The sequence below is a fragment of the Haematobia irritans genome, chromosome 4 (assembly GCF_050003625.1).
Source record: "Haematobia irritans isolate KBUSLIRL chromosome 4, ASM5000362v1, whole genome shotgun sequence".
Taxonomy (NCBI): Eukaryota; Metazoa; Arthropoda; class Insecta; order Diptera; family Muscidae; genus Haematobia; species Haematobia irritans.
In genome coordinates, this window is record NC_134400.1 from 133,726,331 (window position 1) to 133,740,554 (window position 14,224).

Sequence of the window (14,224 nt, forward strand, 5' to 3'; positions counted from 1 at the left end):
TAGAAATAAAATTTTGACAAAATTTTCTATAGAAATAAAATGTTGACAAAATTTTCTATAGAAAGAATTTGAGAAAATTTTCTATAGAAATAAAATTTTCTATAGAAATAAAATTTTGACAAAATTTTCTATGGAACTCGAATTTTGGCAAAAACAAATTTCAACAAATTTTTAAAATAACCACAAAAATATGATCGAAAACACTAAGAGCATTTTTTTGTTTTTTTTTTTTTTAATTTGGTGGATTTATGGGAAAATTTTCTTGAAAATTTGGTAGTTTATTGTTGGCACAAGTGGCAACCGTACTAAAGAAACAGATAATTAAAGCATAAATAAAAATTGAACTTTCAAACTCGACTTCAAGTTGAAATCAGGTAATGTTTTAAGTAAAAAGATTCTTTAGTATAAAATTGTCATCTTCCTATCCAATAAGCTCCAATAAATATTGTAATAATATTTTCAAAGACATCTTCATTTTCTGAATATATTTTATCTTAATAGTCAAGTAAGGAAAATATCGAAATTAAAATCTAGTTCAATAAAATTTACATTTTATTTTCATATTTTAAGGACAAATTTATCTCTTTTCTAGAAAATTTTTCTTTATACCAAGTTTTCTTTTTATCTCAAAAATTTTGCTGAGCAAAACTTTCACTCGCATTTCATGGACAAGAACTAATGACAATAGTTCTTTTTGTGTAGTTTTATTTCACCTTAAAAACAAAATTTTAACAATAAAAGAGAACTTCGTTGGTATGAAATAGCCTTTTCGAGGATTAATTGACCCTATTTGATAATTCACTTAATTTGAATTCCTTGGAGTGAATCAATAATGAGAATTTATTTAATGAAATACTGCAAAGCCAAGCAATCATGGAAATTAGGATGTTAAATTTACGCTGACCTAATGTGTTTCATTTACCAGGAACAAATTCTTGGAAAACATATCTTTTACTTTTGTCTTCAATTTTTTTTTTTTGTTTTATGAGAAAGGGACATTGGCCCAGGGATACAAGAGTTGAAAATTAACTTTTGTTTAATAAATTTTTTTGGCTGAAATGATTTAGATCCTAAATTAATTTTTTAGTTTTAATTTAGATCCTCACAAACCTAACAATTATTTTTATCTCTGCTTGAAAATTACTATTCAGAAGATTAACTTGGTTTATCTGATATAGAAAATTTTCTTTGCATACTTTTAGGCAATACATTTGTATATTGGAAATATTATGGTAAAGTGCTCACAAATATAATATTCGATTTTATGTTAATTTCAAATATTTTGTCTCCATTTTAATGGAAATCACTGCTTGAAAGTTAGTATTCAGTATATTAACTCGGTTTATTTAATATAATTTTCTTTGCATACTTTTAGGCGATACATTTGTCCACTGAATATATTATAGTAAAAAAGGGGAAAGTACTCACATTTATAATATTCCACTTGTAAACTCAATTATTTGTTAAGACTCCGATCATTTCTGTAGTCTTAACGAGATTTGAGATCCAAATGTATAAAGAATTTTACATAAAAAAAATGTTGCACAGTATGACAAAAATGTGGCGCAAAAATGTAAATGCAGTGCAGCATTTACTGACACAACTAAAAAGTGTCACAAAAGTATCACCGATTGGCCACAGGATGGAAGCTATCTTCTTAAGAATCCACTGCATTGATAACACATTAGTTCTTCAGTTGTGATGCTATTCCAGTTTTTCAGTTAAAAAAAAAAAATAAGAAAAATCTCGAAGAATTAAAACTTTGGCTTGGTTTTTTTTTTCTACCTCTTTCTCTATTGAAAGAAGTTTTGAACAATACTAGCATATAATTTATATGCCAAGAAATTAATCGATTTTTTTTGACAGCGGAATATTTTATTTATCCTTAATATGTTTTAAATCCGGAAAAAATTCAAAAATTATTTTTAAATTCGGCACAAATGATTGCCTCAAAAGAATTTCTTGTTAAGTGAAGGGATTAAAAGTAATGACTTGGGAAAAACTTTCAATTTTTTTGATGGGCATATGTATCTCCCAAAATAGTCTCAATAATACCCCTCACATTAGTAAATTCAGTACAGGGGTATGTTATTATATCTATTTTAATTTTTTTTTGCATAAAAGTTTGCAAAATTGGTTATTCCTTAAAAAGTCAAGTGAATAATTATTGGTTTGCGGGCTTTTTCGTTGGGTCTAAATAGAAATAATGCACCTTTACAATGACCAAACTTAGCTTTATCTTCTCGTACAATCAGTTAAATTTAATCCTGTAAAATATTCTTAAACCACAAAAAGTTAATCAACTCGAGTAATTTGTAATGCTCGGTATAATCATTTCTAAATCAATTAAAATTAATGAGCCTTAAAGGAATTATTATTTTGCTCAGAAACAGACATCTCTCAATCACTTTTCATGCAAGACATACATTTCATTCAAATGAAAAGCTAATCAGAATAAAAGTTTCAGTGGTTTTCCAGTCAAAATTGAAATTTTAAATAGCCAGAAGGCCATGTGATGGAATTAACTTTACATTGAAATTAAATTAAAATTCTGTCCGAATATGAGCAAAAATATTCGAGTTGGATTTATTTAATTGTTAGTTAATGTTTCACATACAAGTGCAAAGAATACACATATTTTGGATGCTTGAAAAGAGTTTTTTGTTTTTTTTGTAGAGGTCATAATATAGTGGTAATAAGAAAGTCAAATGTGAAAAAAAATTTTGCAAAAAAGGCAGAAAATATGCTAACTCCCCAAAGTAGTTTGGATTGCCATCTTCAAAAAAACTGACATAAGCTTGTCATGGGACAGAAGTTATCCACTGACGCGAGAGTAAAACTTTTCAACATAAAAATCCAGCACTTTGGAAATGCAAGTCGTGACTTCAGCAGTACATCGGAAAATATTCAACATCAAAAAATGTTCAATTGGAGTTTTGATGCGAGAGAAGATCAAACATTTTGGAAATACTTTGTAAGCCATGACTTCAAAAGTACATCGGAAAATGCTCAACTGGAGATTTTCATAATTTTCACTTCAAAAGAAAATTCTTTTGCACAAAATTACCCCGAATTTTTTATAAGAAATTTTGAACATCAATTTAGTTTATCACACTTGTAGTAGTTAGTTCAATTTTACCGAAATATATGACTACTTCGTAATAGTTATTATTTTCAACTCTTTTGCAGTATTTTCAGTGTAATTTATCGCAAAACAACTGAAATGGAATAATTCATTAAAAAAAGTGAACTTTTGTGTCTAAAATTTAATTGCGTAGAAAAAAATGTTTAATTTAAAAAATCGTATATATTTTTAATGAATTCTGAAGTACTGAATTAGAAAAACAAACAAGTCAATGAACGAAATCAATGAAGAGGACGATGTCAAATCAATCAGGTTTGCCATTTTGGTCCGATCGGACCAAAATTGGTCCAAAAAATTATTAATTTTTAAATTTGGTCCAATGGTCGGACCAAATGGGATTTGGTTGAGTTTGGTCCATTTTCGTCAAATCAGTATTTTTCAAAATTTTCTATAGAAAAAAAATTTTGACAAAAATTTCTATAGAAATAAAATTTTAACAATATTTCTATAGAAATAAAATTTTAACAATATTTTCTATAGAAATAAAATTTCCCCAAAATTTTGTACAGAAATAAACTTAAAAAAAATTTAAAGTTAAGGTTTAACGTTAACTTTAGATACACAATTTTTTTCATTAGAAGCGATAACTATCTATAGAAATAATATATTTTCTATAAATATAAAATTTTGGTAAAATTTTCTTACAAATGAAATTTTTAAAAAAATTCTTAAAGAAATGAAATTGTAAACAAATGTTCTATAGAAATGAAATTTTAATAATAAAATTTTCTACGGAAATAAAAATTTTCTATAGAAATAAAATTTTGAGAAAATTCTCTATAGAAATAAAGATTTTTCTATAGAAATAAAATTTTGACAAAATTTCCTATAGAAATAAAATTTTGACAAAATTTTCTATAGAAATAAAATTTTGACAACATTTTCTATAGAAATAAAATGTTGACAATATTTTCTATAGAAATAAAATTTGGACAAAATTTTCTATAGAAATAAAATTTTAACAATATTTCTATAGAAATAAAATTTTAACAATATTTTCTATAGAAATAAAATTTTGACAAAATTTTCTATAGAAATAAAATTTTGACAAAATTTTCTATAGAAATAAAATGTTGACAAATTTTCTATAGAAATAAATTTTGACAAAAATTTCGATAGAAATAAAATGTTGACATACAAATAATTTTTGACAAAAATTTCTATAGAAATAAAATTTTGAGAAAAATTTCTATAAGCATAAAAATTTGACACAATTTTGTATTGAAGTAAAATTTTGAAAAAAATTTCTAATGAAATAAAATTTTAATAAATTTTTCTACAGAAATAAAAAATTTCTATAGAAATAAAATTTTGACAAAATTTTCTATAGAAATAAAATTTTGACAAAATTTTCTATAGACATAAAATTTTGACAAAAATTTCTATAGAAATAAAATTTTGACAAAATTTTCTATAGAAATAAAACTTTGACAAAATTTTCTATAGAAATAAAATTTTGACAAAATTTTCTAAAGAAATAAAATGTTGACAAATTTTCTATAGAAATAAATTTTGACAAAAATTTCTATAGAAATAAAATTTTGAGAAACATTTCTATAGACATAAAAATTTTACACAATTTTGTATTGAAGTATTGTGAAAACATTTTCTAATGAACTAAAATTTTAATACATTTTTCTACAGAAATAAAATTTTTCTATAGAAATAAAATTTTGACAAAATTTCCTATAGAAATAAAATTTTGACAAAATTGTCTATAGAAGTAAAATTGTGACAAAATTTTCTTTAGAAATAAAATTTTGACAAAATTTTCTATAGAAGTTAAATTGTTACAGAATTTTCTATACAAATAAAATTTTGACAAAATTTTCTATAGAAATAAAATTTTGATAAACTTTTTTGTAGATATAAAATTTTGACAAAATTTTTTGTAGATATAAAATTTTGACAAAATTTTCTATAGAAATAAAATTTTGACAAAATTTTCTATAGAAATAAAATTTTGACAAAATTTTCTATGGAAATAAAATTTTGACAACATTTTCTATAGAAATAAAATTTTGACAAAATTTTCTATAGAAATAAAATTTTGACAAAATTTTTTATAGAAATAAAATTTTGATAAAATGTTCTATAGAAATAAAATTTTGACAAAATTTTCTAAAGAAATAAAAATTTGAGAAAATTTTCTATAGGAATAAAATTTTGACAAAATTTTCTATGGAAATAAAATTTTGACAAAATTTTCTATAGAAATAAAATTTTGATAAAATTTTTTGTAGATATAAAATTTTGATAAAATTTTTTGTAGATATAAAATTTTGACAAAATTTTCTATAGAAATAAAATTTTGACAAAATTTTCTATAGAAATAAAATTTTGATAAAATATTTTGTAGATATAAAATTTTGACAAAATTTTCTATGGAAATAAAATTTTGACAAAATTTTCTATAGAAATAAAATTTTGACAAAATTTTCTATAGAAATAAAATTTTGACAAAGTTTTCTATAGAAATAAAATTTTGACAAAATTTTTTATAGATATAAAATTTTGCCAAAATTTTCTATAGAAATAAAATTTTGATAAAATTTTCTATAGAAATAAAATTTTAACAAAATTTTCTATAGAAATAAATAAAATTTTGATAAAAATTTTTTGTAGATATAAATTTTTGACAAAATTTTCTATAGAAATAAAATTTTTACAAAATTTTCTATAGAAGTAAAATTTTGACAAAATTTTCTATAGAAATAAAATTTTGACAAAATTTTCTATAGAAATAAGATGTTGACAAAATTTTCTATAGAAATAAAATTTTGATAAAAATTTTTGTAGATATAAAATTTTGACAAAATTTTCTATGGAAATAAAATTTTGACAAAATTTTCTATAAAAATAAAATTTTGACAAAATTTTCTATAGAAATAAAATGTTGACAAAATTTTCTATAGAAATAAAATTTCGAGAAAAATTTCTATAGACATAAAAATTTGACACAATTTTGTATTGAAGTAAAATTTTGGAAAAATTTTAAATGCTATTAATTTAATTTGGAAAAATGGTCCTTGGACCAGCGGACCATTTTTCCAAATTAAATTAATTTTTTTTTGTGGGTCCAATTTTGGAAAAATGTTGGTTCGAAATAAAAATTCATTGTGGCAACGCCGAAACCAATGTAAAAATATTTGCTTTTGGTTCGATTTTGCTTTCCTATGAAATTGGAAAAAATACTTTGAAGATTTTTACCTTTACAGGTGTATTTTGATTTATATCAGAATCATAAGTGCAAAGACAAAATCTTTGGAACTGGACATGGGTTTTTTCAAAGTGCAGTCACATTGACAAAAATTTAACTTTAGGAAAAAGCACTTTACTTTTTGAGATTGAGTAGATGACATAATCGTACCCATATTTGCAATCTGATCTCTCGAAATGACAATTTTACTCAATTTTTCTGAATCATGCGACCAAGTAGTAGATGGACCGACGGACGGTCGGTCAGACAAGACAGTTACTCCCAATGAAATTTGTTAGTTAGCCTGTTAAATACAACAAAAAATCTGCCGAAAAAGGGGAAGCAGTCACTGTTTGCTAAATTAGCTAACATTGTTTATATGTATTTTTTTTTTTTTTTGAGTAAAGCCTGCTTTAGTTTAGCTAAAACAAAAATAAAAAATTAAACTAATAGCTTTCGTAACACAATAGAAAATATATTAAGAATATGTTTTATATTTGGCTAAAAAATATTTATCAAACTAAGACATAATAGCAAACAAAATGTTTGCTGATCGCATTTAGAACTTTAGGAATATTAGAGGGCATATTAGAAGAGAATCCACAAATTTTACGAAATGTAGTTCGTTTGACTGTGAAACACAAAAATATAATTACAGTCTGTGTCAGCTGTTTTTAGCAGACTTTTTTTATGAGTGTAGATGTACATACTCTGGAATGAGTCTGATTCTGTATAAAATTATTATACCATGGTATATGGTGTAAAAATATATAAATTTGAAAAATCTTTTTTTTTTACAATTTCCACTATTCAAGCTATTAACGAATTTATTGCCAGAAAATTGATTCTTAAATGGATCTATAGATGCTTGGCAATACCTAAAAGCATTATTTATGGATTGAGTTTTAATTTTGTACTTACCGTTGGGAACTGTAGTAACTTTTTTCGTTTGAACACGGGCTGTAGCATTATTGACCTGTATAATGGAAATTGATTATGTAAATTAAGATTTGCAATGCAAAAACGTAATACAAAAATATAAATTGTTTGGTTTGCTTATTATCGTCCTGTCTAATCGTAACATACCAGGACCAGGAATGCAATATTTAGTACTTAATTGTTCACCCTTTTCTGTATCGTAATACCCTTTCGAGTGATTTAGTCCCCTTTGTGGTAATACAGTTTTGGGAACCAATATCAGTTTTCATGAACCATAATTTTGACAAAACTTCGATATTATAATAATTTTTTTAATTTATTTGTTACATATACGAAAAATTTTTTTTTCTGATTCACGAAATTAATTGACCAAATTATTTTTTAATTAAATCACAGAAATGATAGCATAAATTAAAAAATTAATTGCAAGTCAATTAAAAAATTACTTGATCCAATTACAATATTAATTTATACTATTTTTATAATTGATTTTTGTTTCAATTAAAAAATTTGTTGAATCAATTAAATTTTTAATTGAATATTTCTAAAACTCACACACAATTTTTTTTCTGTTTCAGTCACGATCCAATTGATCCAATTAATTGTTAAATTGAAATGTCTTCAATCAATCACAAAAATTATACTGTCAATCATAATTTTAATTGGACATTAAAAAAATACTTGATTAAAAAATTAATTGATTTCATTAGCAAATTTCAATTAATTTTTTAATTGATTCAATTAAAAATCTAATTGGTGTTGAGTGCAAAACTCAATTAATCTTTACATTAAAAATGTAACTACACAGAAAAAAATTTCACAAAAATTTTTAATTGGGTTTTAAAAAATATTCAATTAATAATTTAATTGATTCAACAAACTTTTTAATTGAAACAAAAATCAATCACAAAAATTAATAGTATCAATTAATTTCTTAATTGGATGAATTAATTTTTTAATTGACCTTCAATTAATTTTTTAATTGATACCATCATTTCTGTGATTGAAGACATTTCAATTAAAAAATTATTTGGATCAATTAATTTCGTGATTGATTCAGAAAATTTTTTTTGTGTATTTTCAATTACTTTCTTAACTGACATAGGGTTTTTACTTTGATTAAAAATCTTCCGAGTTTGATTAAAATGTTAATTGTATCAATTAATTTATTAATTGAACAAATTTTCAACTTCAATCAATTTTTTAATTGGAAATATTTTAGTGATATTTTTTTTCTGGACAATTAAGACTTTAATTGGAAAAATTTTCGTGAAATTTTTTCTGTGCACTGCCTCTGACGTATACTGAAATAGTATCCAGTGCAACTTTTTCAACTTTCCTAAACTAAATATTCTTGGATTTTAAGAATATTATCTCAGCAAAAATTTCTATTACCAGGTATGAGTACAAGTATGCCTGCGCCAAATTAGGTAACAACTTCTTCGTACATATATAAGCAGTAATACTTTTACACGGGCATTACATTGGAGGAAAGCACTTTGGTGCAAGCATACCAGCAGTCGAAAAATTAATACTTCGTCGCAAGCATACCAGCTCTCTAAAAATAATAGCTTTACCATAAATAGACTCAAAACGAGCGAGTGAGTTGCTGCTCTCATATATATTTATAGATTTTATTCTCTCTTATAAAGGGTGATACGGTCAAAATTTGGTCAATATAAACTTGACGTATTTCTTTCAATTTTGCATTTAAAAAACCTGAACACCCCTCATTTTGAAGGTGTGTATGTGTAGAATGTTGCTTTTATTTTGATTTTGGAATTCACTCTTCAGTTGTCAAAATGCCGTCCAAGCAAGAAGAGCAGCGTATCAAAAGTTTGCTCGCGCATCGCGAAAATCCGAGCTACTCGCACGCAAAGCTGGCAAAATCGCTAAAAGTTGCCAAATCAACCGTTACAAATTTAATTGAAGTGTTTGGGGAACGTTTGTCGACAGCCAGGAAGTCTGGATCGGGGGGAAATCGAAAACCGGAAGCCGCTGAGACGACAAAGAGAGTTGTCGGTAGTTTCAAGCGAAACCCTAACCTCTCTCCGAGATGCCGGAAATAAGCTGGGTGTATCGTCTACAACCGTGCATCGAGCCAAAAAACGAGCCGGACTATCGACTTACAAGAAGGTAGTGACTCCAAATCGCGATGATAAACAAAATACGACGGCCAAAGCGCGATCCCGGAGGCTGTACACGACGATGCTGACGAAGTTTGACTGCGTGGTAATGGACGACGAAACCTACGTCAAAGCCGACTACAAGCAGTTTCCGGGACAGGAGTTTTATACGGCAAAAGGAAGGGGAAAAGTAGCAGATATTTTCAAGCACATAAAACTGTCAAAGTTCGCAAAGAAATATCTGGTTTGGCAAGCCATCTGTACCTGTGGCTTGAAAAGCAGCATTTTCATAGCTTCCGGGACTGTCAACCAAGAAATTTACGTGAAAGAGTGTTTGAATAAACGTCTGCTGCCTTTCCAGAAGAAACACGGTTGTTCCGTACTGTTTTGGCCGGATTTGGCATCTTGCCATTACGGTAAAAAGGCCATGGAGTGGTACGCCGCCAACAACGTGCAGGTGGTTCCCAAGGACAAGAACCCTCCCAACACGCCAGAGCTACGCCCAATTGAGAAATACTGGGCTATTGTCAAGCGGAACCTACACTGAAAAAACAGTGAACCCACCAGGAAAGAAAATTTTAGTTAATTGTAGAAAAATTTGATTAATTGTAGAAAATTTTAACTAAACTGTATTATAAACGCAGATGTCGCGCTGATTTCGCAAAAACAAGTAAAAAATTTTCGACAAATTTAAGAAGATTTATTAGACAAAATTATTATTTTTCATTTATTAAAGAAAATTTCGTAGTTTGAAGGAAAAAATTGGAGTTCAAAATTGCAAAAATGTCTTTAGTGCCATACGAAGTTCATGATGGACGCATTATTGGTAAAATTTACAAATATTAAGGAATTCTGAACTATTTTGTGGGAGACACGAATTTAGTTCATCTTTATACTTCAATTGTGTATAATTTTTTCTTCTGCTTTAGTTAAGTTAACTTACGTACGCAAAAAATTGTTGATGGCATGGAAACTTTCTTAACACGTAATAATTCCATGAACTAAAAGAGAATTAAATCAGCTTTAGTGAAATATACGGTTCACTTTTTTTTGAGTGTAAAGAAGACCAAAAAACTGCTAAGGACGAGCAGCAGTTCAAGGCAAAATGGCTTTCTGCGGCGAAGAAGGTGGACTAGGTGGCTGTACAAAATCTGATGGCAGGTGACAAGCGTGAGGCCCGGCAATTCGGATTTGGAAAAGCGAAAGCCTGACTGAATATTTTTCCTGAATTTTATACTAATTGAACTTGAAAAAGAAATTTAATTTGATTTTTTAAATAAACGATTTCACCGATTTACACGTGTTTTCCCTTGACCAAATTTTGACCGTATCACCTTTTAAGTTAGTTTCGTATTCTCGGTCTTTTTCTCCCTCTGTTTAAATTTACGAGGGCAGTTCGGAAGCTTCTTAGCCTAGCACAAAAAGCACGGTATAAACAGAAAAATAGTTAAGTGTTTTTCCATCTCTGTTATGAACACATGTTAAATTTTGTTTCGATCTGGCAACTCCTTCATATAGAAACAGGTGTTCAAAAAAGACGCATCCGCAATTTTTTTTTACAATGGAAAAATTAGAAATGCGTGCTGTCATTAAATATTTACATAAAAAAAAGGTTTATCGGGACAAGAAATTCATAATGATATGGTGAATGTGATTGGTGAAAGTGCTCCTTCATATGCAACAGTAAAAAATTGGGTTGCTGAATTTAAACGTGAGCATTGAAGATGAACCACGTAGTGGACGTCCAAAAACAGCAACAACAGCAGAAATTGTAGCCAAAATGCGTGAAATTGCTAATATCATGGGCATCTCAAATGATCGAGTCCATTTAATTTTGCATGAAGAACTACAGAAGAAAAAGCTTTTCTGCAAAATGGGTGCCGCATTTGTTAACAGTCGATCAAAAACGCATAAGAATGAACATTTCTCGAGCTTGTTTGGATCGTTTTAAGCGAAATAAAATTGATTTTAAGCGTCGTTTCATAACTGTTGATGAGACATGGATCCACCACTATACCCCCGAGACAAAAAGAACAATCCAAGCAATGGACTGAAGCTGGAGAAAGTGCCCCAAAGAAGGCAAAAACAATTCAATCGGCTGGTAAGGTTGTGGCAACGGTTTTTTGGGACTTCAAAGGTATTTTATTGATTGACTATCAGCAAAAGGGTAAAACAATAAATTCAGAGTACTATTGCAACCTTTTGGATCATCTAAATGTACAAATTCGAGAAAAACGTCCTGGCTTACAACACAAAAAAATAATTTTTCATCAAGACAACGCACCAGCGCACAAGAGTGTTTTAACAATGGCTAAAATCAACGAATTAAAGTACGAGTTGCTTGACCACCCACCTTATTCTCCTAATTTAGCTCCCAGTGACTTTTACTTGTTCCCAAATCTAAAAAAATCCTTGCTGACAAGCGTTTTACCTCAAATGAAGATGCAATTACAGTTTTAGCCCACTATTTTGAAGACCTTGAGGAAAACTATTTTAATCAAGGGATAGAATTGCTAGAAAAGCGTTCGACTAAGTGTATTTAAGTTTCAGGAGATTATATTGAAAAATAAAAATATTTTTGAAAAACTAACTATTCTCTTTCATTGATAGGCTAAGAAGTTTCCGAACCGCCCTCGTATTCATAATTCGTCAAGAAGATTTTTGCTCCCAGTGTTCAACATCCGTTTTGCCATCCGTATATATAAGTAATAATCTGCAATATTCGCCTCATAAATCTGATTATATTCTCAAAAGCAAAATTTCATAATTTCCATGAAATTTGCCTACACCCAGAAAAAAGTGCCTTTGAAACTAAAGGAAAACATTTTCATCAATATAGTTTATCCATTTTATTTCCATTAAGGTAAATTTTTGTGAAAAATAATAAAATTTACTCGTTTCAGTAAAAAAATCCTAAACTGTAAGCAGTTAGGAACAGTTCATTAACTAGAGTAAGGCATGGAATTTTACTCATACTATTTTCTTCGCTGGGTATAAGAATTTACTACTGAAAAAGAAAATTTTATTCACCGATAACAAAGCATTCGTAAAAATAAACAAAAACCGAACTAAAACCAAGTTTCCTCAAAATTAGTAAAATTTCTTATAAAATGATAATTGCGACTTCCTTTATAATAGAAAGTTTTTCATACATACGAACAACACTTGGCATAGAAAAATATTTTAGTTCGTTCGTACTAAGAAGTATGCAATCCTTTCAAAACTTAAGGAAACACACTTGTTAGAATATAGGAAATTTTCCTAAATTTCTATTGTCTACCTGTAATCGATACCTGTCATCGTAATCGATGTGTTTGCGCGTGGGTGTAATCGATATATTTGCGCGTCGGTTGTTTTTTAGTTGGAATCGCGTTGTTTCGTTGTTAAAAAATAATATGGTAAAATAATATAATAAATAACAAATAAAATATATAAAATATTTGTTATTTTAAATTAGTGAGAAAAATTTTCGTTTTTTTAAATAAATCTATCAATGTTCGTGATAGTGTATAAAGAAAGAAAACACCAGCAGAATAACAACCCTTTCATTTGTCTTCATTTTGGAATCTTCAATTATCAGGTAATATTCAGTGACGCTAACCTTTTGCAACAAAAATGTTTTATGATTTTTTATATTTGTAGGTATTGAAATTGTAAAAGGAGGACAAAATCGTTAGGCAGCAACTTATTAAAAGTGAAAAGTACAAGAAGAAGAAAAAGTGCGTTTTACAGTTGATAATATCACACGGAAATTGGAAATAGTGGAATAATAAACTAATATTTCAAAGAGATTCGATGCTGTTGATTCTTAATAAATATATTCAATATATTAATAAAACATGTCTTTTATTGAAGATAAAGTTGCTTATAGAAATAAATAAAATTGTATTTAAAAACGAAGGTAAGCAGTTCTAATTATGAAGTAAAAGTTTTACCACAAATGTGTAAGATTTGTCCAAATGAATGAAAAAATTTCAATAAAATCATTCCATATATGAATTCAAATTAGTTAAATTTTTTCATTCTGTAGTATAGTGGTACATAAATATAGGAAAATGTTAACTAATATATGGAATACATTATTCCTAATTTCTACGAAAATCACATCGTTCAAACAAATAAAAATGGCTTTGGCGCTATACGAAGTTCAACTTTCTTCACAATGAGTTCATTTTAACTTAAAGAAGGGGTCACTTTTTTCTGGGTGTAGAACAAATTGTGTTGTAAGTACATCTATCCACAATGCCCGTCACCACGAATTTCCTGTTATGCTCCATCGTTTCGATAACAATAACCATCATCATAAAGCACACATATTGTAATAATAACCATGTTAGGCAGTATAAAGAGGATGAGGACATTGTGTTCAAAAGGATTGGAATGTTGTTGATGCTGCCTGTTACTCCATGTGACCAGAGTTGCTAGTTAGTTAGTTATCCAAATACATGAATGGAACTCGAAAATATTCAAACACTTGAATCTTTCATTTAATTATGATGGTGAGTAGCGGAGAGCTTATGTTGTGTGTGAGAGTGAGTATTCGTACTATTCTGTTTGTCATTAACTGTTCTAATGTTTTGGGCATATAGTGTTTCGTTGTAGTAAATTATAAAACATAAATCAACGTGAGAATAAGCCATCGGCAATCATCTCTTTCTCCCACGCACACAGAAACACACATACACACATGTGTAAATACTATGTGGGCATCCTTCCTTTCATAATCAAATACAAGAGACTAGGTGGTAATCATCATAGTCTATAACCACACCAGGGGTGGGGGGATTGGGTGTGCACCAGCATAGTGTGTCAAGC

The 14,224-nt window shown here is 27.8% G+C and overlaps 1 protein-coding gene across 12 annotated transcripts in view; it reads right to left on the reverse strand.

Annotated features, from left to right (window-relative positions):
• Rbfox1 (RNA-binding Fox protein 1) overlaps nucleotides 1–14,224 on the reverse strand; it is a 714,540-nt gene that overhangs the window by 130,005 nt on the left and 570,311 nt on the right. For all 12 annotated transcript variants that reach the window (XM_075308554.1, XM_075308553.1, XM_075308547.1 and 9 more), the window contains exon 8: nucleotides 7,266–7,320. In XM_075308554.1, the coding sequence (XP_075164669.1) occupies nucleotides 7,266–7,320 (55 nt within the window). The remainder of the gene's footprint in view (nucleotides 1–7,265; nucleotides 7,321–14,224) is intronic.